At 42.3% G+C, this 24,953-nt stretch overlaps 1 protein-coding gene across 1 annotated transcript in view; it reads left to right on the plus strand.

Moving 5' to 3' along the window:
* The first annotated feature begins 2,529 nt into the window (after positions 1 to 2,529).
* The window catches only part of LOC124140110 (5-oxoprolinase-like), a 52,231-nt gene continuing 29,807 nt past the window's right edge, over positions 2,530 to 24,953 (plus strand). Inside the window, exons 1-13 of the mRNA XM_048397465.1 lie at positions 2,530 to 2,717; positions 4,679 to 4,870; positions 6,125 to 6,250; positions 6,533 to 6,639; positions 12,214 to 12,329; positions 14,811 to 14,890; positions 17,186 to 17,238; positions 17,564 to 17,676; positions 19,083 to 19,171; positions 20,328 to 20,445; positions 21,158 to 21,300; positions 22,310 to 22,438; positions 23,678 to 23,790. Coding sequence (XP_048253422.1) covers positions 2,538 to 2,717; positions 4,679 to 4,870; positions 6,125 to 6,250; positions 6,533 to 6,639; positions 12,214 to 12,329; positions 14,811 to 14,890; positions 17,186 to 17,238; positions 17,564 to 17,676; positions 19,083 to 19,171; positions 20,328 to 20,445; positions 21,158 to 21,300; positions 22,310 to 22,438; positions 23,678 to 23,790 — 1,559 coding nt within the window. The 5' untranslated portion in view covers positions 2,530 to 2,537. The remainder of the gene's footprint in view (positions 2,718 to 4,678; positions 4,871 to 6,124; positions 6,251 to 6,532; positions 6,640 to 12,213; positions 12,330 to 14,810; positions 14,891 to 17,185; positions 17,239 to 17,563; positions 17,677 to 19,082; positions 19,172 to 20,327; positions 20,446 to 21,157; positions 21,301 to 22,309; positions 22,439 to 23,677; positions 23,791 to 24,953) is intronic.

Raw genomic sequence — 24,953 nt, forward strand, 5'->3', positions numbered from 1 at the left:
GAATGTTGTACGAACCTTACCACCGCATGAATGTTGTGCGAACCTTACCATATAGTGGCGATTATGCTTGTCGTAAGAGGCGACTAACGGGATAGGGTGCTCTGGCTCGTTGACTTGTTTGATGCATGTCATCGAAATCCCAAATGAGTGGATCGATGCTCATGATGTCATCTTATGATGCTCATCAATTGATTGTCCGTTTCAGACTCGATTATTTACAGACCGCAATCATTTAGCTGGAATAGTGCTGGTGTGCGGCGTTAAACAACAAATAAACTAACACATCTGAAGATTACATTGCCATGCATGGCTTGTGTAACATACATTCACTATATATCCCTTATCATATCCCTCATGTTTCATACATTTACATACATACATAAATTCATAAACATATGTACATGAATGTTTTGTAATGAACACTGTACCCGAAACATCTGATGATTACATCGAAACATCTAACGATTAAATACAATTGTAGACCCGTGAAAATCCAGAGTAGAATAGGTCTTTAGCAACTTATGCCTGCCGTAAAAGGCGACTATGCTTGTCGTAGGAGGCGACTAACTAGATCGGGTGGTCAGGCTCGCTGACTTGGTTGATGCATGTCATCGAAATCCCAAATGAGTGGATCGATGCTCATGATGTCGTCAATGGATCGTCCGGTTCAAACTCAATTATTTACAGACCGCAATCATATAGCTGGCATATTGCTGAGTGCGGCGTAAACATCAAACAAACATATATAAACAGAGACCACATAATATTATAATATGGTCTCTGATTGTAAACACATTCTCAAGTATAACAGAACACACTTTTCGCATTCGTTATTATCATTTTATACAAACAATACATTACATAAATATATGTTCACAAACACACATCTCATCAAGTGAGTTCGTGCACGGAGCCTTTGACGACTACAACGCATGTATTTGACGCTTGACTATGGTGGCCGAGAGAGAACATCGCTTTCTCGCTTTCTCGCTTTCTCGCTTTATCGCTTTCTCGCTCTATCGCTTTCTCGCTTTCTCGCTTTATCGCTTTCTCGCTCTATCGCTTTCTCGCTTTCTCGCTTTCTCGCTCTATCGCTTTCTCGTGGTATAGTAATATTCCCTCTTGGCCACGATATGGGTCGCATGCGTTATGTGTTTCTATACGATAAAAAGTATATACGTAAAACAACATTCATGAATTGTCCTCAGTGTGTGTGTGTGTGTGTGTGTGTGTGTGTGTCATTGTCCTCAGTGTGTGTGTGTGTGTGTGTGTGGGGGGGGGGGGGGGGGGGTGTTAAATCATACAAAAGAGAGCTGAGATTTTTCCAAGTCGCATTTCAAATTATATGGACGGAATGTTGAAATTATCTCACTGTCAACTTAAATATAATTTAACAGTACAGACATATGTGCTCTTATAACAATCCACGTATTTCTGCGTAAAAAGAATTTGATTGATTTATGGCCCTATTTAGCTATTCGATCCCCCGCCCCCGGGCCAAGTTATCAAAACAAATAGCAAATAACACCGCTCAATAGCGCTGAGTAGTACGTACTTCCTAAAAAGCAATAATGTTTTCCTAAAAACAACGCTTATATCAATGCTTATTCTGTTTGCGGAGTAGATGTCATCAAAGTGGAAGTCCCCACCCAAGCAATGGTAATACTACCGGATGTCCATTATGTAATTTCTAGTTTTTGGATGACATATTGTTCTCAGTAACCGTAATGTGGAAATAGATAGTTGATTGGTTTTATATTCAAGTTGGTATTTCCGCTATTCAAAGTGTTCAGTGAGGCCGTTTTATCAACGGTCATTTCTGAGACATAAATGCAAAGTATAATTACCGTAGTCGACGTAATAAGCGCCCCGCTCTAATAAACGCCCACGGCAATGTTTGCTAATATATTGGTAAGTGAACAATCCCAATTAGCACCCCTTCCGATTGATTAATGTACACAAGACTTATTTATTCGCTTATAATAAGCACTCGTTATATGCACACTTAATTATGGGCAATTAAATTCGGGAAAAAGTATCTGTCGTACATAAACATTTAATCTTTCAACTCAACTTTCTTTTCACCAAAATAATATTCTTATTTTGAGAGCGCCCTGGGCGCTTATTACGTCGAATGCGGTAATTAAGTCTACGCTAATTTGTTTGCATTTATAATTAACTCCAATGATAATTTCAAGGTTTACAGTACATACTAGTATTCAAAAGAAGTTAAAGAACAACCGATTCCTTTATATGACTATGGTTAGTCTATGGTTAGTCATTAGTGGAAGCGATAGAGCGAGAAAGCGATAAAGCGATAGAGCGAGAAAGCGAGAGAGCGAGAGAGCGAGAAAGCGAGAAAGCGATAGAGCGAGAAAGCGATAGAGCGAGAAAGCGATAGAGCGATAGAGCGATAGAGCGAGAAAGCGAGAAAGCGATGTCCCCTCTCGGCCACCATACTTGACACGATTCTGTCACCTGCACTGAATCTGAATAAGGGGAGGTAACTATTCAAGTACCTATTGGTACCTGACAATATGGCTGACGAAGTATCAATGCCGTCACTGTTCCAATTTGCCATTGATCGTGGGGGCACATTCACTGACGTCTGGGCCCGATGCCCGAATAATGAGATTCGGGTGTTGAAGCTGCTGTCGGAGGACCCCGCCAATTACGATGACGCACCAAGGGAAGGCATCAGGCGCATCCTAGAAGAGGTGACTATGGTCCAAAACTTATTGAGGCTCGTTTGGGGATGTGTCGTGCTGTTCACATATGTTTAAATTAAGGGTGTTGAGTTGAATTGGTGAACAAATAAATTTATAGCAATAAGATGTATTGACCCTCTAGATTGAAAGACATTTCATAATGTCCACATTTATGTACATCATTGATTGTGTTGGAAGACGAATGCTGAAATACGTGTATGAATCTGATGGGGCCCATTTAAGGTTAAATGGTGTTTTTAGCATGAAAAGTTCATTATAAGTTGAGCCTTTGTCAGCTTTGTAACTCTACGAACACTGGCAAGAACACAACTATGTTTTTGTTTGTTTGCTTGTGGTTTAACGCCACACTTGGCAATATTCCATCTATATGACGGTGGTCTGTAAAATAATCAAGTCTGGACCAGCCAATCCAGTGATTGACATCATGAGCATCAATCTACGCAGTTGAGATCGATGACATGCTATGAACAAGTCTAACAGAAAAGACATCTCTGCTTTTCCTCTTCACTTTATCATTTATTACACAAAATAATTGATATTGCAAATAAACAAGCTGTCACAGCTATAGCTTTGACATATTAAAGAGACAAGTTAAACATCAATATGTCAATGAGCAATGTAATTGGCCTTATAAATGCTGTTATGATAGCCTTTCAGTAATTTTGTCAAAATATGGCCATTATAATTCCGTATTCAACGTAATAAGCGCCCCGCTCTAATAAGCACCCACGGCGATATTTGCTGATATATTGGCTAGTAAACAATCCTAATTAGCACCCCTTCCGATTGATCAATGTACACAAGACTTTTTTATTCGCGCATATGCACACTCGTGTGTTATATGCACCTTTAATTATGGGCAATTAAATTCTGGAAAAATTTATCTGTCGTACATAAACATTTCAGGCTGTCACCATAAACCACGAAATTTATCTTTCAACTCTCTTTTTTTCCACCAAAATAATATTCTAATAAGAGCCCCCTATTTCTAATTTTGAGAGCGCCCTGGGCGCGTATTACGTCGAATACGGTAGTGTTGTTGTTTCATATTGCAACAGCTGCTGTCAGGTAGGAACCTATCACGAGGTATTTGTGCGTAAAAATAAACAGATGTTCATGAAATGTAACAATCATTAAAAATGATGTTAGTTTGTTTTATGTGTTTTATGAAAATCTATACATACCTACAGTCCGTTTGATTCCATCTGAGACCGATGAATTGCTCACTAACTCAAAATCTAATAATTGCAACAAATCCAAAATTTGCACAGCGACATGAATTGGACAGACCAACTCTGATGGTTTGTCTCATAATTTTTGACACCCGAATAAAAAAATTGTTTAACAAACGATCATCATATTGTTGACATTTTTCGCCATCCCATACCAGGGAGGACCAGTCGCTCATAGAACAGCCAGGTGGGTGAGTTTCATGTGCGAAAGTGACATAAGGCTTGCTGAGCAAACCATAGATGCGTGATTGCTTTACCTGAAACAATGAAAACATCACTCGACGCGTAGTCAATTATTTGCAACGTCTTCAAATTTTCCCATACCACAGGAACACAATGGTTCCCTAGCTCCTCTTCTGATTTCTGTGCCAGGAAATTGCCACTTGGCAGGGGTGAGCGGCTTATTGTGCTCCATGCTGGCTGCAAGAGTCGGGGATTCCTACCAGGCTGTTCGCTAGTCTTCTAGGCAAAATCCAAGCCTTTGATGCGAAATAATATTGGTTACCCAATGAAAAATGTAATAACCCAATTAAAATAGAAACCCTGGAGTATCAACTCAATTGCTCAAAAAGTTATCTGGACCTCTGCATATGGTACATTTTCGTCAAAATATTGAATTACACCTCAGGTGTTTTTTAGCTCACCAAGGCCCTCAGATTCCATTTTTGTTACCTAAAGTATGACAATATCGTTTACACAGTTATGAATGTATTCCAGTATACAGGAAAGCCATGTCCTGCAGCCGACCCAATAGACACGTCTCTGATAGACTGGATACGGATGGGGACAACAGTAGCGACCAACGCCCTGCTGGAGAGGAAGGGGGAGAGGATGGCACTCGTCATCACCAAGGGCTTCAGGGATCTGCTCCATATCGGCAACCAGTCACGGCCACACATATTTGATCTGGTAAATTATTATCCCCCGCCCAACAAAGTTGGCGGGGATATAGAAACAGGCTCCGTCCGTCCGTCACGTTTCGTTTCCGGAGCATAACTCAGAAACCGTTCAATATTTTTTCATCAAACTTTGCAGGTCTGTCAAGTACATGCTGAACTGGTGCCTTTTGCTATTTAGACATTTTTGAAATTTTTATTTTTTACGTTTCCATGGCAACAAGATGGACTTAGGTTCCAAACTCTTCTTTTTTTTACAATTTCCTTGACAAGTTCCACCTCGGTTCAAAAAGGTTAGGGTTTGTTCAGATATAATTATGTCATAAATTCTGCAACAGGGACGAGGGATATAGCCACGTTACAGGCAAACTCTTGTTAAATATTGTCAGTGGTTTATTTGAGAAAATTGAAGATTTAACTGCAAAATTTATGTACATCATTAAAATAGAGTGAGCAGACAAATAGCAACATAAATTGAACTTGCATGGACTTATAATTATCCCTGAGCCTAGTCGCCTTTCAAGCATTGTCTAACACCTATGATGTTAGAGTTAACCTGTTTTATTGTACTTTGGAAGACGGAATAAATATCTCCATGTTGAGAAAGTTTATCTGGTGTGATGAGTACATCCAGTATGACAATATGTTCGATAACGATATGTCCGCAGAGCTCCAGATAACTTTTTGAGCAATGATTTTTTACTCGAAAATTTCTATTTTAATTGGGTTATTACATTTTTCATTGGGTAACCAATATTTTTTTCACTCTTGGTTTTTTTCCCTAAATGAGTAAGCATTTTGAGATTAAAAAAAATGAAATAATGTTTTCTGGTTTTAGATGTATATAACAGTTCTAAATTTAAATTGACTCGAAAAGTAAATTATCTCATTGTGTTTTTCGGAAATTAGTTCTGTTGTGAAAGTTATATCTAGAGTGCACATAGTTGCCTACCTTTTATGATTGTTGATTAAACAGCATCCAGTCGAGAAGCATGTTACTCTTTACTCTAAATAATCTAACCAGCAGTTAACAAAAGTAACATGTTGTACAAATGCTAAAAAGGCCTCATTGGGTATTTACGCGTGCCGTTTTCAAAAATTGAGTTTTCCATTTAATGCAGGTGTTTCTGTATGCAAGTTAATTGAAAGTAATTGGGTTTTGAATAGTTTTTGGGTGTATTTTATGCATATACGCAGCTTTTCTGTAGCTCTGTGTCCAGTGTCATGATATGTCTGGTGTGTGACGATGAGTCCGGTGTGTCTCCAGAAAATCGTGATGCCAGACAAGCTGTACGAGGAGGTGGTGGAGGTGGAGGAGAGGCTGGTCCTGCAGCAGGACGTGTGTCAACTGGACAGGTCATATCACAAGGTCACCGGGACCACAGGCGAGGAGGTCAGGGGACTGTTTTAATAATAATAACTGAATTGTGTCTGATATCTTTCCTGAGCTGACGTCAAGTTGCTCAATATTGTTATTATTAACCATGGTATTTTTGTCTTTTATTTGATATGATGGTGAAGTTGCCTTGTGGATAGAGCTTTTTCTCATCACATCCAAGACCCAAGTTGAATTTCCAGCATGTATACCATGTGTGAAGGTGTACATGTGTACCCTACTGTGATTTGATTTCATATCCTAAAAAACAACATAACAATTTCACTATTCCTCCTTTAGCTGGAGATCTGGGAGGAGGTGAATGTGGGTAAACTTAAAGCTGATCTCCAGGAACTGCTAACCAAGGGCATCAAGAGTCTCGCCGTCGTGTTCATGCACTCCTACACGTGAGTAGTTGGAGTGAGTGGGTGGGTGAGTGAGTGAGTGAGTGGTTGAGTAGTTGGAGTGAGTGAGTGGGTGAGTGAGTAGTTGGAGTGAGTGAGTGAGTACTTGGAGTGAGTGAGCAAGTGAGTAGTTGGAGTGAGTGGTTGGAGTGAGTGAGTGGTTGGAGTGAGTAAGTGGTTGGAGTGAGTGAGTAAGTAGTTGGAGTGAGTGAGTGAGTAGTTGGAGTGAGTGAGTGGTTGGAGTGAGTGAGCAAGTGAGTGGTTGGAGTGAGTGAGTGGTTGGAGTGAGTGAGCAAGTGAGTGGTTGGAGTGAGTGAGTGAGTGAGTGGTTGGAGTGAGTAAGTGAGTAGTTGGAGTGAGTGAGTGAGTGAGTGGTTGGAGTAAGTGAGTGAGTGAGTGGTTGGACTGTGTGAGTGAGTGGTTGGAGTGAGTGAGTGAGTGGTTGGAGTGAGTAAGTAGTTGGAGTGAGTGAGTGAGTGGTTGGAGTGAGTGAGTGGTTGGAGTGAGTGAGCAAGTGAGTGGTTGGAGTGAGTGAGTGGTTGGAGTGAGTGAGCAAGTGAGTGGTTGGAGTGAGTGAGTGAGTGAGTGGTTGGACTGAGTGAGTGAGTAAGTGAGTAGTTGGAGTGAGTGAGTGGTTGGAGTGAGTGAGTGGTTGGAGTGAGTGAGTAAGTGAGTAGTTGGAGTGAGTGAGTGGTTGGAGTGAGTGAGTGAGTGAGTAGTTGGAGTGAGTGAGTGGTTGGAGTGAGTGAGTGGTTGGAGTGAGTGAGTAGTTGGAGTGAGTGAGTAAGTGAGTAGTTGGAGTGAGTGAGTAAGTGAGTAGTTGGAGTGAGTGAGTGGTTGGAGTGAGTGAGTAAGTGAGTAGTTGGAGTGAGTGAGTGGTTGGAGTGAGTGAGTAGTTGGAGTGAGTGAGTAAGTGAGTAGTTGGAGTGAGTGAGTAAGTGAGTAGTTGGAGTGAGTGAGTAGTTGGAGTGAGTGAGTGAGTGAGTAGTTGGAGTGAATGAGTGAGTAAGTGAGTAGTTGGAGTGAGTGAGTAAGTGAGTAGTTGGAGTGAGTGAGAGGTTGGAGTGAGTGAGTGTTTGGAGTAAGTGAGTAGTTGGAGTGAGTGAGTAGTTGGAGTGAGTGAGTGAGTAAGTGAGTAGTTGGAGTGAGTGAGTGGTTGGAGTGAGTGGTTGGACTGAGTGAGTGAGTAAGTGAGTAGTTGGAGTAAGTGAGTAAGTGAGTAGTTGGAGTGAGTGAGTGGTTGGAGTGAGTGAGTAAGTGAGTAGTTGGAGTGAGTTAGAGGTTGGAGTGAGTGAGTGTTTGGAGTAAGTGAGTAGTTGGAGTGAGTGAGTAGTTGGAGTGAGTGAGTGAGTAAGTGAGTAGTTGGAGTGAGTGAGTGGTTGGAGTGAGTGAGTGAGTAAGTGAGTAGTTGGAGTAAGTGAGTAAGTGAGTAGTTGGAGTGAGTGAGTGAGTAAGTGAGTAGTTGGAGTGAGTGAGTAGTTGGAGTGAGTGAGTGGTTGGAGTGAGTGAGTGAGTGAGTAGTTGGAGTGAGTGAGAGGTTGGAGTGAGTGAGTGTTTGGAGTAAGTGAGTAGTTGGAGTGAGTGAGTAGTTGGAGTGAGTGAGTGAGTAAGTGAGTAGTTGGAGTGAGTGAGTGGTTGGAGTGAGTGAGTGAGTAAGTGAGTAGTTGGAGTGAGTGAGTAAGTGAGTAGTTGGAGTAAGTGAGTGGTTGGACTGAGTGAGTGAGTAAGTGAGTAGTTGGAGTGAGTGAGTGAGTAGTTGGAGTGAGTGAGTAAGTGAGTAGTTGGAGTGAGTGAGTGGTTGGACTGAGTGAGTGGTTGGAGTGAGTGAGTGAGTAAGTGAGTGAATGAGTGAGTGAGTGAGTGGTTGGAGTGAGTGAGTAAGTGAGTAGTTGGAGTGAGTGAGTGGTTGGAGTGAGTGAGTGGTTGGAGTGAGTGAGTGAGTAAGTGAGTAGTTGGAGTAAGTGAGTGAGTAAGTGAGTGAGTGGTTGGAGTGAGTGAGTGAGTAGTTGGAGTGAGTGAGTAAGTGAGTAGTTGGAGTGAGTGAGTGGTTGGAGTGAGTGAGTGGTTGGAGTGAGTGAGTGAGTAAGTGAGTGAATGAGTGAGTGAGTGAGTGGTTGGAGTGAGTGAGTAAGTGAGTAGTTGGAGTGAGTGAGTGGTTGGAGTGAGTGAGTGGTTGGAGTGAGTGAGTGAGTAAGTGAGTAGTTGGAGTAAGTGAGTGAGTAAGTGAGTGAGTGGTTGGAGTGAGTGGTTGGATTGAGTGAGTGAGTAAGTGAGTGAGTGGTTGGAGTGAGTGAGTAAGTGAGTAGTTGGAGTGAGTGAGTGGTTGGAGTGAGTGAGTGAGTAAGTGAGTAGTTGGAGTGAGTGAGTGGTTGGACTGAGTGAGTGAGTAAGTGAGTAGTTGGAGTGAGTGAGTGAGTGGTTGGAGTGAGTGAGTAAGTGAGTAGTTGGAGTGAGTGAGTGGTTGGAGTGAGTGAGTGGTTGGAGTGAGTGAGTGAGTAAGTGAGTAGTTGGAGTAAGTGAGTGGTTGGAGTGAGTGAGTAAGTGAGTAGTTGGAGTGAGTGAGTGAGTAGTTGGAGTGAGTGAGTGGTTGGAGTGAGTGAGTGAGTAAGTGAGTGGTTGGAGTGAGTGAGTGGTTGGAGTGAGTGAGTAAGTGAGTAGTTGGAGTGAGTGAGTGAGTAAATGAGTAGTTGGAGTGAGTGAGTGGTTGGAGTGAGTGAGTGAGTGGTTGGAGTGAGTGAGTGGTTGGAGTGAGTGAGTGAGTAGTTGGAGTGAGTGAGTAAGTGAGTAGTTGGAGTGAGTGAGTAAGTGAGTAGTTGGAGTGAGTGAGTAGTTGGAGTGAGTGAGTGAGTAAGTGAGTAGTTGGAGTGAGTGAGTGGTTGGAGTTAGTGGTTGGACTGAGTGAGTGAGTAAGTGAGTAGTTGGAGTAAGTGAGTGGTTGGACTGAGTGAGTGAGTAAGTGAGTAGTTGGAGTGAGTGAGTGAGTAGTTGGAGTGAGTGAGTAAGTGAGTAGTTGGAGTAAGTGAGTGGTTGGAGTGAGTGAGTAAGTGAGTAGTTGGAGTGAGTGAGTGGTTGGAGTGAGTGAGTGGTTGGAGTGAGTGAGTGAGTAAGTGAGTAGTTGGAGTGAGTGAGTGGTTGGAGTGAGTGAGTAAGTGAGTAGTTGGAGTGAGTGAGTGGTTGGAGTGAGTGAGTGAGTGAGTAGTTGGAGTGAGTGAGTGGTTGGACTGAGTGAGTGAGTAAGTGAGTAGTTGGAGTAAGTGAGTGGTTGGAGTGAGTGAGTAAGTAAGTAGTTGGAGTGAGTGAGTGAGTAGTTGGAGTGAGTGAGTGGTTGGAGTGAGTGAGTGAGTAAGTGAGTGGTTGGAGTGAGTGAGTGAGTGAGTGGTTGGAGTGAGTGAGTAAGTGAGTAGTTTGAGTGAGTGAGTAGTTGGAGTGAGTGAGTGGTTGGACTGAGTGAGTGAGTAAGTGAGTAGTTGGAGTAAGTGAGTGGTTGGAGTGAGTGAGTAAGTGAGTAGTTGGAGTGAGTGAGTGGTTGGAGTGAGTGAGTAGTTGGAGTGAGTGAGTGGTTGGAGTGAGTGAGTGGTTGGAGTGAGTGAGTGGTTGGAGTGAGTGAGTAAGTGAGTAGTTGGAGTGAGTGAGTGAGTAGTTGGAGTGAGTGAGTGGTTGGAGTGAGTGAGTGAGTAAGTGAGTGGTTGGAGTGAGTGAGTGAGTGAGTGGTTGGAGTGAGTGAGTAAGTGAGTAGTTGGAGTGAGTGAGTGAGTAAATGAGTAGTTGGAGTGAGTGAGTGGTTGGAGTGAGTGAGTGAGTGAGTGGTTGGAGTGAGTGAGTAAGTGAGTAGTTGGAGTGAGTGAGTGAGTAAGTGAGTAGTTGGAGTGAGTGAGTGGTTGGAGTGAGTGAGTGAGTGAGTGGTCTGAGTGAGTGAGTAAGTGAGTAGTTGGAGTGAGTGAGTGGTTGGAGTGAGTGAGTGAGTGAGTAGTTGGAGTGAGTGAGTGGTTGGAGTGAGTGAGTGAGTGAGTAGTTGGAGTGAGTGAGTGGTTGGAGTGAGTGAGTGAGTGAGTAGTTGGAGTGAGTGAGTAAGTGAGTAGTTGGAGTGAGTGAGTGAGTAAGTGAGTAGTTGGAGTGAGTGAGTGAGTAAGTGAGTAGTTGGAGTGAGTGAGAGGTTGGAGTGAGTGAGTGTTTGGAGTAAGTGAGTAGTTGGAGTGAGTGAGTAGTTGGAGTGAGTGAGTGAGTAAGTGAGTAGTTGGAGTGAGTGAGTGGTTGGAGTGAGTGGTTGGACTGAGTGAGTGAGTAAGTGAGTAGTTGGAGTAAGTGAGTGGTTGGAGTGAGTGAGTAAGTGAGTAGTTGGAGTGAGTGAGTGAGTGAGTGGTTGGAGTGAGTGAGTAAGTGAGTAGTTGGAGTGAGTGAGTAAATGAGTAGTTGGAGTGAGTGAGTGAGTAAGTGGTTGGAGTGAGTGAGTAAGTGAGTAGTTGGAGTGAGTGAGTGAGTAAATGAGTAGTTGGAGTGAGTGAGTGGTTGGAGTGAGTGAGTGAGTAAGTGGTTGGAGTGAGTGAGTAAGTGAGTAGTTGGAGTGAGTGAGTGAGTAAATGAGTAGTTGGAGTGAGTGGGTGGTTGGAGTGAGTGAGTGAGTGAGTGGTTGGAGTGAGTGAGTAAGTGAGTAGTTGGAGTGAGTGAGTGAGTAGTTGGAGTGAGTGAGTGGTTGGAGTGAGTGAGTGAGTGAGTGGTTGGAGTGAGTGAGTAAGTGAGTAGTTGGAGTGAGTGAGTGAGTAAGTGAGTAGTTGGAGTGAGTGAGTGGTTGGAGTGAGTGAGTGAGTGAGTGGTCTGAGTGAGTGAGTAAGTGAGTAGTTGGAGTGAGTGAGTGAATGAGTGAGTAGTTGGAGTGAGTGAGTGGTTGGAGTGAGTGAGTGAGTTAGTGAGTGGTTGGAGTGAGTGAGTGAGTGAGTGAGTGGTTGGAGTGAGTGAGTAAGTGAGTAGTTGGAGTTAGTGAGTAGTTGGAGTGAGTGAGTGGTTGGAGTGAGTGAGTGGTTGGAGTGAATGAGTAAGTGAGGAGTTGGAGTGAGTGAGTGAGTCATTGGACTGAGTGAGTGAGTGAGTGAGTAGTTGGAGTGAGTGGGTGAGTGAGTAGTTGGAGTGAGTGAGTGAGTAGTTGCAGTGAGTGAGTGACTAGTTGGAGTGAGTGGGTGAGTGAGTAGTTGGAGTGAGTGGCTGAGTGAGTGAGTGTTTAGCTGGAGTGAGTAAGTGAATGGTTGGAGTGAGTGAGTGAGTTGATGAGTGAGTGAGTAGTTGGAGTGGGTGACTGAGTATGTGGGTGGGTTGGTGGTGATGGGTCAGTGAATATATTAATCTTGCCTCTGTTAACCTCATCAGCTGAATCTGATCATGAAATAAAAAATGTGTTTCTTATCAAGAGTGTATTTTTCGAAAAGAGTGAGTGAACAAATTAAATTCATTGGCATGAATCCCAGATTAGCAATGTTTATTTTGGTCTGAAATACGGCAGCTTTAATCCAAACTCACTCACACACTTTTCTAACAAGTCAGCATCTTGGGACACATGTTTGTACACCTGTTGAATATATTCTTCAGCTGTGACCTCCATGAGAGGCAGGTCGGGCAACTGGCCAGGGAGATGGGTTTCACCCACGTGTCTCTGTCCTCGGACGTCATGCCGATGGTGAGGATGGTCCCCCGTGGATTTACTGGTGGGTATATTGACTTTCCCTGTTACACCCAGACAGAACAAAATGTAATACTGAAAGAATGTTGAGCTACAAAGTATTATAGTTTACAATACTCAGAGCATAGTGAGCTACAAAGTGTTATAGTTTACAATACTCAGAGAATAGTGTGCTACAAAGTATTATAGTTTACAATACTCAGAATAGTGTGCTACAAAGTATTATAGTTTACAATACTCAGAGAATAATGTGCTACAAAGTATTATAGTTTACAATACTCAGAGAATAGTGAGCTACAAATTATTGTAGTTTATAACACTCAGAGAATAGTGTGCTACAAAGTATTATAGTTTAGAATACTCAGAGAATAGTTAGCTACAAAGTATTATAGTTTACAATACTCAGAGAATAGTTAGCTACAAAGTATTGTAGTTTATAATACTCAGAGAATAGTGTGCTACAAAGTGTTATAGTTTACAATACTCAGAGAATTGTGTGCTACAAAGTATTATAGTTTACAATACTCAGAGAATAGTGTGCTACAAAGTATTATAGTTTAGAATACTCAGAGAATAGTGAGCTACAAGGTGTTGTACATTATACTACTCAGAGAATAGTGAACTACAAAGTATTGTAGTTTAGAATACTCAGAGAATAGTGAGCTACGAAGAATTTTAATTTAGAATACTCAGAGAATAGTGAGCTACAAAGTATTGTAGTTTAGAATACTCAGAAAATATTGGTTTTGGTTTGTTGTTTTACGCCGCACAGAGAATAGTGAACTACAAAGTATTGTAGTTGAGAATACTCAGACAATAGTGAGCTACAAAGTGTTGTAGATTATAGTACTCAGAGAATAGTGAGCTACAAGGAGTTATACATTATACTACTCAGAATTGTGAGCTACAAGTTGTTGTACATTATACTGCTCAGAGAATAGTGAGCTAAATGTCTTACACATAATAATACTCCGATAATAGTTAGCTACAAAGTATGACAGATTTACTGGCCTGTAGGGAGCCAGGTTTATAAATGTCCCCAGTTACCTATGCTTGCAAAAAGAGGTGACAAAATACATCACCATTGACTCCGACGATGTGAGGCATTGCTCCTATATGAATATAGCTAGCTTATTGCTGAGTGCAGGGTTAAACAACAAACATCAATACACAATTCCTGATCATTATAAACGTATCACAGACAGTCACCATTGTTTTGGACGTTTACTTGTTTCTTCGTAATAACCTTCAACGAGTCTCAGGAGGTTTTACTTGAGTTTGGTTTTAAGACCCGGCGTGAGGTTTTATATTTTCCTAATGAATTGAGCAGCAGATGTAGTTTGGACATCCAATGTTGTAAAATGGAAGACAAGAATTGAAACTTTTTGATTAGGGGTGATGCGAATCTAACCCACAACCTCTAGGTCAGTATTCAGGCACTCTAACTACTAGACATCAGAACTGTTTGAAGGTGGTTCATTAGAAGGTACCATGTATATTTCCTGGCCAGATATAGTTTTCAAGCATTTCTTTTGACTCTTACCACACTTTTATACACAACAGTAAACAAATATAAATAAATGTTTTTGCGACAGTTCATAAGTCAGAAAAAACTCTCCTCTCCGTAGTAAAACCGTCAGGCAGCAGTGACTTGGCTAATAAAACTTTGCGCTAACACCCTAAGTCTTGCGAACTCGGGACAGCGTCCCTCAGGTTTTACTGTGTCAACCAAAACCTCGGAGTCGTGTTTATCATTATACAAAAAGAAATATGTATGAAAGTCAAAGTGAACCTGTTGCTTCGATGATGTGACGTTACCATATCACAAAGCAACAACATGAGACCATGGCTCAGACCGTTTATTCACTGGGTACAGATAATCAGTATATCCTTGTAGTTTGTTGGTTACTCCCCAAATATATATCTGTGAGTGAGTGAGTAATTTGGGTTTCACCAATTGAACGATATTCCAGTTATATCATGGCTTGTCAGCTTAATGTGGGAGGAAAGCCCGAAGTGATGCAGGTCTGAGACCTTTACCACTTTGGTGAAACCCACGATCAAGGGTATGGTGCTGACAAACCTAGAAACATAAGGCTAAAAAAAATAATAGTCTTGGTTCTCAGGCACCATCCGCATCATCATAAAGTCTGCCGCACGTTTTGTTTTTATTTTCATTTTTAAAAAAATGTAAAAATCCTAATACTTAAACACAATGCACAAAAAAATTTGAACATTTTTAGCCTAATCGGAGCAAACTGTGATTCGAACCCACAATCATAGGTTTCAAGGGAGGCAACTCTGCGCAACGAACTATGTCGAACCCACAATCATAGGTTTCTGACGTGCCCAAGGGAGGCAACTCTGCGCAACGAATTACGTCCCCTGAAACAACTTGGCCACCAATGCCCCTATGTTGCTGTGAATAGTATGAAATGTCCCATGGTGTATCGAGGATGACTGATACAGATACATGTTGCTGATATCCTGCTACGTTTCTCCTCAGCATGTGCCGATGCCTACCTCACACCCTGCATCATGAGATATGTCGCCGGCTTCTCGTCAGGCTTCACTGGAGGTTGCAAGGTATGATATCTGACTTCCATATATGTCACTGGACATGTCACACTCACGCCCCTTTTTGTTTGTTTGTTTGTTTGTTTGTTTGTTTAACGCCGCACTCTGCAATATTCCAGCTATATGACAGCGGTCTGTAAATAAACAAGTCTGGACCAGACAATCCAGTAACTGACACCATGAACATCGATCTAGGCAAATGGGATACGATGACATGCATCAACCATGTCAGCAAGCCTGACCACCCGATCCCGTTGGTCGCCTCTTATAACAAGCATGGTCGCCTCTTACGACACACCCCTTTGTGGATGAAGAATAGTGAGTGGGTGTGGTTTCTGCCACTGTTAGCCATATTCTAGATATATTCCACCAGCAGACACAGCTATAGAAATTAACACTCGCTGTAGGCTTGAGTCTTGTAGAAATTACATCATGATGGTATTATTATTATATTATTACCTATACTTTGTCGTAAAGTTTTATTACACATGCTGTAAATGATCTACGGTCCTCTCCATTCCCCATCACTGTGCTAGATATCTGTCACAACCTTTTAAGTCCTTGTAATAAATGTTGTTCTCATTTTTTAAATTCACCTGATGAATGTGTTTGGTCTCAATATATGAACGATGTATGTCACGTTAAAGATTGAAATTTGAAAGTCTTCTTATTTTTGGAGGACTAGTAAACATCCCACTGGCCATGTGTGCTTGTTTGTTTCTGGAGTTTCTTTCCAACCCCTGGTGGACTCCAAGCATTGGGGCCATGTGAGGAGTTGACACCAGTATCAATGAACGCTTTAACCACTGGACCACTAGCAACCCTTATGGAATGTAGGGTATGCTATCATGCCATTTGTAACAATATTCAAGCATTACCGTATTCTACATAAAAAGCGCCCAGGGTGCTCTCAAAATTAGAAATAGGGGGCTCTTATTAGAATATTATTTTGGTGAAAATATCCCAGAGTTGATAGATCGTTAATTTCCTGGTTTATGCTGACAGCCTGAAATGTTTATATGCGACAATTGTATTTTTCCAGAATCTAATTGCCTATAATTAAGGGTGCATTTAACACATGATCGAGTGCGTATTATACACAAATAAATTTAAGTCTTCTGTACATTGATCAATTGGAAGGGGTGCTAATTGAGATTGTTTGCTTGTCAATAGCAAATATCGCCATGGGCGCTTATAATTGCAAAGGGCTTATTACGTCGAATACGGTATATCGACAGCACACACATGGGTTACACTTTGTTCTTAGGCTGGCTGAAAAGTTTGATAATCGGAATTATTGTTCATGGGAAGAAATTTGTTTCATAGGCATAACTTAAAAGTTGACAAAGTAGACACAATTTATGGATAACAACTTTTTTATTTACTGTACAGGCGACATTTCAGTATATATCCTTATACCGTTTTCACACATTTAAAGTAAACGAAGAAGTTGTTATCCATAACTTGTGTCTACTTTAATGGGAAGAAATATTCTGATTATCGATATGAAACTGTTATCATCGATAATAACTCACATAAACTATTGTGATGAAATAAAGTTTACATCTACTGAAACAGACTTGTCATTGTCATTAATCTCAATTGTCGAAGACAGAAAGCAACTGTTTTTGTTATATCTAAATGTCCACTAAGTAATCCTTGTATAAATGTGTCACTGCTCACCATGGTGTGAAATCTGTTGATTTCTTTCGAGACTTTCTTGCATTTTTGCTAAACGTTCCTTCTCCGATATTTATCGATAATTGATTGATATTAAGTTCGCGGTTATCAATGTCTATAAAGACAAACACCCCTACGTTGTACCCATGTGGTAAGATGAACATACACATTATCCACGTGGCTACCCCTTCACCTCCAATGGAGGAGGGGGCACGGGTGGCCCAGTTGTCTAAGGCGCCACGATTCGCTGTGCAGAGTTTTGTCCCTTCGGACGTGCCAGAAACCTATGATTGTGGGTTCGAATCCCGATTCACCCCGATTATGTTTCTAGGTTTGTCAGCACCATACCCGTGCTCATGGGTTTCACCGAAGTGGTAAACGTCTGAGACCTGCATCACTTCGGGCTTTCCTCCCACATTAAGCTGACACGCTGCGATGTAACTGTAATACTGTTAAAAGCGGCGTTAAACCCAACTCACTCACTCCAATGGAGGAAAACCTTTTGGGCATTTAGGGTCAGTATAGGTACTCACCATTGGTATTGGTTGATTGTGTGTCAGTTTTTAAGAAAAACACTGAACCACATTGTTAGTATTGATAATTTATGTTTGTGTTTTGTTTCAGAACACCAAAGTGCTTTTCATGCAGTCTGAAGGAGGTTTAACACCAGTTCAAAAGTATGTTTCTTGGAATATTCTCAAAATTGACATTTTAGAAATAATTGTTGTTCTTTTCCCTGTAATAGCAAAACTATTCAAGTATTGTTCCTAATTATGTTTTTGACACTGCAAGATATGTACCATGTAAATATCATCATTTTATAAGGGTGTTACTTGTAAATATTGGGGTCAAACTTACATTTTTAACTGACTATGCTTAGTGAAGAATATTTTTTATTATATTATATTTTTTATAACTATGTTAAAGTTTGACTTAGCCCTTACATAGAAAGGGTTTCTGAAAGTGTTGCTATTGACAAGTGTTTGCTGTTTGTGGTGCCAGGTTCAACGGGTCACGGGCCATCCTGTCGGGTCCAGCAGGTGGAGTGGTAGGTTACGCCCTCACCTCCTACAGTGCCAATACAGGCAGGGCTGTCATCGGATTTGATATGGGAGGTAACTCTGTTGTCTGTTATGTTAGACAGTTACAGGCAGGGCTATCAACGGATTTGATATGGGAGGTAACTCTGTTGTCTGTTATGTTAGATAGTTACAGGCAGGGCTCTCATCGGATTTGATATGGGAGGTAACTCTGTTGTCTGTTACGTTAGACAGTTACAGGCAGGGCTGTCATCAGATTTGATATGGGAGGTAACTCTGTTGTCTGTGACGTTAGACAGTTACAGGCAGGGCTGTCATCAGATTTGATATGGGAGGTAACTCTGTTGTCTGTTATGTTAGACAGTTACAGGCAGGGCTGTCATCGGATTTGATATGGGAGGTAACTCTGTTGTCTGTTACCTTAGACAGTTATGGTGAGTGAGTTAAAATTTAACGTTGTATCGGCATTATTTCAGCCATATAGAGACCGTTACAGGCAGGGCCGTCACAGGATTCGACATGGTAGGTAACTCTGTTGTCTGTTACATTAGAAGGTTACAGTGAGTGAGTTATAATTCAACATCGCATCAGCATTATTTTAGCAATATAGAGACAGTTACAGGCAGGGCTGTCAAAGGATTTGACATAGGAGGTAAATCTGTTGTCTGTTGCATTAACAAGTTACAGGTAGGACTATCGTAGGATTCGATGTGGGAGGTAACTCTATTGCCTGTTACGTTAAAAAGTAACAGGCAGGGCCGTGATAGGTTTTGGTATGGGAGGTAACTCTGTTGTCTGTTATGTTAGACTAATGACTAATGACGATCAGATATGACATACAACCTTCAAATATGATTTATGACCTTCAGGGAAGACTAGATATAGGCTAAGATCTCAGTTGTGTGTTGTCGCAAGTAGTAGTACAATTACTGAAGACCATGAAGATCTGGGTTAGAATTGGTCTTCAGCAACCCATGCTTGTAAGTCACGACTATGGGGATCGACTCGCTGATGCATGTCATCGTTTCCCAATTGCATAGATCGATGCTCATAATGTCAATCACTGGATTGTCTGGTCCAGACTTGATTGTTTACAGATCGCTGTCATGTAGCTGGAATATTGCTGTGTACTGCGTTAAATAACAAACAAACAATCAAACCTTTACCGAAGTGTAATCTGCAATATTCATTCATTCTTTGTTAATTGTTGGGATGATGGTGTGACCTAATCACACAGTAAAGGTTTTTGCTTATCACACCCAAGGTCTTGGGTTCAATTCCCAAAATGGTTACAAAGTGTGAAGGTCATTTCTAATGTCTCTGGCTGTGGTAATGCTGGAATATTGCTTAAACGTAGATTAATCCCAATTCACACACACACAGGCAGACGAGCAACTTACAGACATTTACCCAATTGGAACAGGCTGATCCTGTAGCGAGATCTTGCAAAGAGTAACTATATGCATGTATTGTATTTCAAGGAACATCAACAGATGTGAGTCGCTATGCGGGTCAGTTCGAACACGTGTTTGAAACCACCACAGCAGGCGTCACCATCCAGGCTCCTCAAGTAGGTCGTTCTTTCCTAAACAATAAATAAGTTACAAACATCAGAAACATGTCAATTTTCTCTGACCTTGATAATCTCATTGTGTGTTTCTTTAGAGGGTGGAATGTTTTGCGGAATTAAGTTTCATTACTTTGCAGTTATTTATGACACGATGCGAGTATTATGTTGTGAGTTCATGCATGGATCCAAAACGATGTTGGTATATGTACAGAACATGTATAAATGAAAATGAACTGTAAGATGCTATTCATTCATTTTTATGATGGAGTAAGTTTCTTTGTCCAGGAACAAGTGAACATAAGGCATCCATTAACTTCTGACAGGGTGACCCCCAAGGAGGATGTTTTGCATCTTGATCTGAGATTTGTTCAAGGCATTCAAATCCAAATCATAGTTTGAAAAAAGAAAGATTCAACTAAATTCAAATTCTGAAAAATAGTATAAGAATCTTCTTCCAAGAAACTGATAATGAAATTTGGTATTAAGGTAGTTATTAGTGGGAGTGGCACGTCAAAATACACAGGGATTATAGCGTTAGCACCTTGTGCTGAAGTACCAGTAACAGGGTTGCCTCCACTGTGATGTGCCAGAAAAGTGTTAAAAGTACCCCAAACCCAACTCACTCACTCACTCACTCACTCACTCACTCACTCACTCACTCACTCACTCACATACCCACTCACATACCCACTCACTCACTCACTCTCCCTACCACTCACTCACTCACTCATTCCCATTCCTACCAACCTGATCACTCCCTCACTCACCCACATACTCACTCACCTACGCACACACTTTAATATCCACTCACTCGCTCATTTCCATACCCACCCACTCACTCACTCACTCCAAAACCCACTCACTCACTCCAAAACCCACTCACTCACTCACTCACTCCCATACCCACCCACTCACTCACTCACTCACTCCCATACCCACCCACTCACTCACTCACTCACTCACTCACTCACTCACTAACCCACTCGTTCACTCACTCACATACTCACTCACTCACTCACTCACTCACTCACATACCCACCCACCCACTCACTCACTCACTCACTCACTCACTCACTCACTCCCATACCCACCCACTCACTCACTCACTCACTCACTCACTCACTCACTCACTCACTCACTCACTCACTCACTCCAGCTGGACATCAACACGGTGGCAGCAGGTGGAGGCTCCATGCTGTTTTTCCGGTCAGGGATGTTTGTGGTAGGACCAGAGTCTGCTGGGGCACATCCCGGGCCTGTGTGCTACAAGAAAGGTGAGACTTACTGAAACGGTTGTGGGAGCAAAGTCTTTGATAGGCATTTAGAAGCACATATACCTGGAATATTGCTGAGTGCGGCATTAAACAACAAACAAACAATCATTCACACAAAGTTCAGTCACAATTTTCTCTCTTTTATTAAATTTCAAGACAAAGTCACTACAAATATGTATTTAACCTTGAAGCAAAGCGAAATTTTTTCTCCTTGTACTAAAAATAGACAAGGGGAAACCCAGATGATAAAAGACAAGCTGACTTCGTTGAAAAAATTATACTTACATGAATATCGCCGATATTTTGTTCAACACCAAACATTTATGAGATACTTTATTTACCGGTGGACAGGGACTGGCAGACACATGAATTATCGGCCCAAGCCTAATTTTACCAGTAAAAAACTGGTAATTACTGGTAAATGGGAACATTGTTTATTGCATTCAAAAGCATGTATACTTCGCTAAGTTTAAGTTGATTAATTTTACCTAATATCATTATATACTGGGGTGATTGTCACCCCAGCTGTCACTCCAGGGTGAGGCCCCAGTAATCTATATTTGTTTTGGACTGCATGGCTTTGTTGATTGTGTTTCATGGTACAACATGAAATTCTACTTCTAACACCAATCTCTGGTTTGTCTGGTCCAGTCTTGATTACTTCCAGGCCGCTGTGATCTAGCTGAAATATTGCTGTACCTCAATATTACAGGAGGTCCTCTGACTATCACCGATGCCAACTTGTGTCTAGGCCGGATCCTACCGGAGTTTTTCCCAAGTATTTTCGGCGAGAAAGAAGATCAACCACTCGACAAACAGGCCACTTTACAAGCCTTCACCAAGCTGACAAAGGAGGTAATATTCACTGCATGTTTCTGTCCCGATGGGGATTCCGTGTTTGAATTCATCTCCAGCAACCTGTGGTCATCTTCCAGGAGGCAAGGGAGTTAACTGACTATAAAGTCCAGTTTCCACCCTTGCCGAACTAGGCTGGTATTATGGAGTTACATTTTGGCTGGACTAACAAGTCTATGCATAGTCAAATCAAAATCGCGCACCGAAATAGAAATCCGGTTTGTTAACTGTCGTGCAGATTTCGGTCGATTGCAGGATTTGCAAAGCATGTGCACCGCCAAATTGTTGCCAGCAGATATTTTCCAAATCTTTTCATGTTTTTAATAAAGGTGCTCACGGGATTTAATGCATTTTGCGATGTAAGACACGTTTTATCACAATATATATCTGGATTATCGATCAGATCGTCCTGACTGGGCGCCACCATTTTGTGTGAAGCAAACGCAAGTGATACGAGAGGTGGAATCTGATTGGTCAATAGGCGAGGCTTAGACGGGACATAACTGGTAATAGCCACTGGTGGCGCTATGATCGAACCCAGTAATTCCAGCCTAGTTCGACAAGGGTGGAAACTGGACTTTTAAAGTCAGTTAACTCTCTTGTCTCGGGAAGATGCCTGTGGTGGTCGTAATTCACGACTGAATGGATTGGGTGGTCAGACTCTGTGACATATGGTAGATAGAGTGTTGTGCTGGCTCATAATATGTATCACTGCATTATATTGTCCAGACTTAGTTATTTATAGGTCTCAATCATATAGCTTCATTACTTGTGAGTAGGGCATTAAGTGAATACAAAATCCTGTCAGTTAGTACATGTAGTCACATGGCCTGGTGATTCATTTAGAGTGAAACCTTGTTAATCTGGACAGTAGCATGAAATTATCCAGATAGATTTCCTGATTAGAGAATAATGTTGCAGTACATATATCTTGTAGTTCCCAACACTACCTGGAAGGTTTTATGAATACACAATGTAGACATGAAGAAATCACGTGTTGAATTGCCAGGTGAATGACTTCCTGACTTCCCAACCAGGCGATGCCAAAAAGAAGCCAATGACAGCAGAGGAAGTTGCTATGGGATTTATTCGCGTTGCTAATGAAGCCATGTGTCGACCAATCAGAGCACTTACAGAGGTAAGATATTCATGAGAAATTTATACATGTAGAACTTTTTGCTCTTTAGCTGGAGCTAATTGTTTATTTTCAAATTTTGTGATTAACTTGATAACATAGACTCAGGTTTCGGTAAGGTTCTGATGATTCAAGGTCGTATGTTGTTTAATGTCTTTATCCCATGACACAAGTATTGAATTAAAAGTCATGTCAAGGTTATAAACATACTGTTTGAGGTATATCAGCCAACACACCTACATTCCCATCTTGGGACCTGCTAGGCACTAGCCAGGGAGGTTTCACATGCTGGTCTGTTGGTGTACTGGCCGATACTTAAATCCTACTAACTGAACATTTATTTTGTTTAGGTATCACTACCAACAAAAGTAACTGACACAGACGTAAAAATAGTATGTTAAAAGTCATTAGTTTTCTAAAGCCTTCTCCAGCACACAACACCTGTGGCAGACAACAATCTCAATGGCTTCACAATCAGATGGTTCAAAATTTGAATCCAAGGTGGAAAAGCTGTAACATTCTCTTGACATTGATTTTATTTCAAGTTCTGAATTGTAAGAAAACCTTTTGTACATTAATAATTGTAACACAGTATGTGAAAAGTGTAGTAGTATCATACAAAACTTATAAGTAAAAAGGAGAGTTTTATTGGCAGTATGTGTAGGTGAAACGCAATAAAAGTAAGAAAATCCATCCCAAAGGATGATAAACAATGCATGCCTATTGCATGCATATTGATAGAGTCAAAACTTGTGTTGTCACCCTGGGAAAGTGACTAAGCCAAATGTGCCTCTGATCACCCAGGGGCGGTCGGGTAGCCAAGTGGTTAAAGCGTTCGTTGTCACGCCGAAGACCCGGGTTCGAATCCCGACATGGGTACAATGTGTGAAGCCCATTTCTGGTGTCCCCTGCGATGATATTGCTGGAATATTGCTAAAAGCGGCGTAAAACCAAACTCACTCACTCTGTTCACCCAACAGGGAAAGGGTACCCGATATGTGAGGTGGATGTACAAACCTTCCAGCACCCCTGGGCAGCTTGGGTTGTATACTCCCCAGGGAGTTGAGAATGATAACTGAATGCAAACGGATCCACTGGATGAGGAACAAATAAAACCTCATTTGAGTAGATACCAGTACCTGGATACCGGTGGTATATAAATAATATGGTATATAATAATAATATAATTGCAAACCAACAAGTAAAAACATTTGTCTATATATCATATCATGCACCTTGCAGGCTAAAGGTCATGACACATCACGCCACCTACTGGCATGTTTTGGAGGAGCTGGAGGTCAACATGCATGTGCCATTGCAAGGTCACTGGGGATGAGCCGAGTGTTTATACACAAGTGAGTTGTAGCCATACAACAACAAACATAACACCCTGGGGTGATTCTAGACCGCCTCTGTGGTAGAGCGTCTGCCCGGAGACCGTCTCTGTGGCCTCTTGGTAGAGGGTCCGCCTGGAGACCTCCTCTGTGATCTCGTGGTAGAGTGTCCGCCCGGAGACCACCTCCATGGTCTAGTGGTAGAGCATCAACCCGTAGACCACCTCCGTAGTCTAGTAGTAGAGAGTCCTCCCGGAGAATGCCTTAGTAGTCTAGTGGTAGAGTATCCGCCTGGAGATTGCCTATGTGGTCTTGTGGTAGAGCGTCTGCCCAGAGACTGCCTCCGTGGTCTAGTGGTAGAGCGTCTGCCCAGAGACCATCTCTGTGGTCCTGTGGTAGAGCATCCGCCCGCACACCACCTCCGTGGTCTAGTGGTAGAGCGTCTGCCCATAGACCATCTCTGTGGCCTCTTGGTAGAGGGTCCGTCTGGAGACCTCCTCTGTGGTCTAGTGGTAGAGCCTCTGCCGATAGACCATCTCCGTGGCCTCTTGGTAGAGGGTCCGTCTGGAGACCTCTGTGGTCTAGTGGTAGACCGTCTGCCCAGAGACCATCTCTGTGGCCTCTTGGTAGAGGGTCCGTCTGGAGACCTCCTCTGTGGTCTAGTGGTAGAGCGTCTGCCCAGAGACCATCTCTGTGGCCTCTTGGTAGAGGGTCCGTCTGGAGACCTCCTCTGTGGTCTAGTGGTAGAGCGTCTGCCCATAGACCTCCTCTGTGGCCTCTTGGTAGAGGGTCCGTCTGGAGACCTCCTCTGTGGTCTAGTGGTAGAGCGTCTGCCCAGAGTCCGCCTCTGTGGTCTCGTTGTAGAGCGTCCGCCCGGTGAACGCCTCCGTGGTTTCATGGTAGAGTGTCCACCTGGAGACCGCCTTCATGGTCGAGTGGTAGAGCATCCATCCGGAGACCACCTCCATGGTCTAATGGTAGAGAGTCAGCCTGGAGACTGCCTCGGTGGTGTAGTGGTAGGGCGTCCACCCAGAGAGCGGAAGGTATGGGTTTCACTCCCCGGACGTGTCATACCAAAAGACTTGTTACCCTGCCTCGCGCTTAGTGTTAAGGGGTTACAACAAGGACTGGTCGGCTCAGAGTCAGTATACTGTGAGTGGGGTATTCATGTTAAACTGTGGCAT

This window comes from Haliotis rufescens, unplaced genomic scaffold, assembly GCF_023055435.1.
Source record: "Haliotis rufescens isolate VD_foot unplaced genomic scaffold, xgHalRufe1.0.p SCAF_17, whole genome shotgun sequence".
Lineage (NCBI taxonomy): Eukaryota > Metazoa > Mollusca > Gastropoda > Lepetellida > Haliotidae > Haliotis > Haliotis rufescens.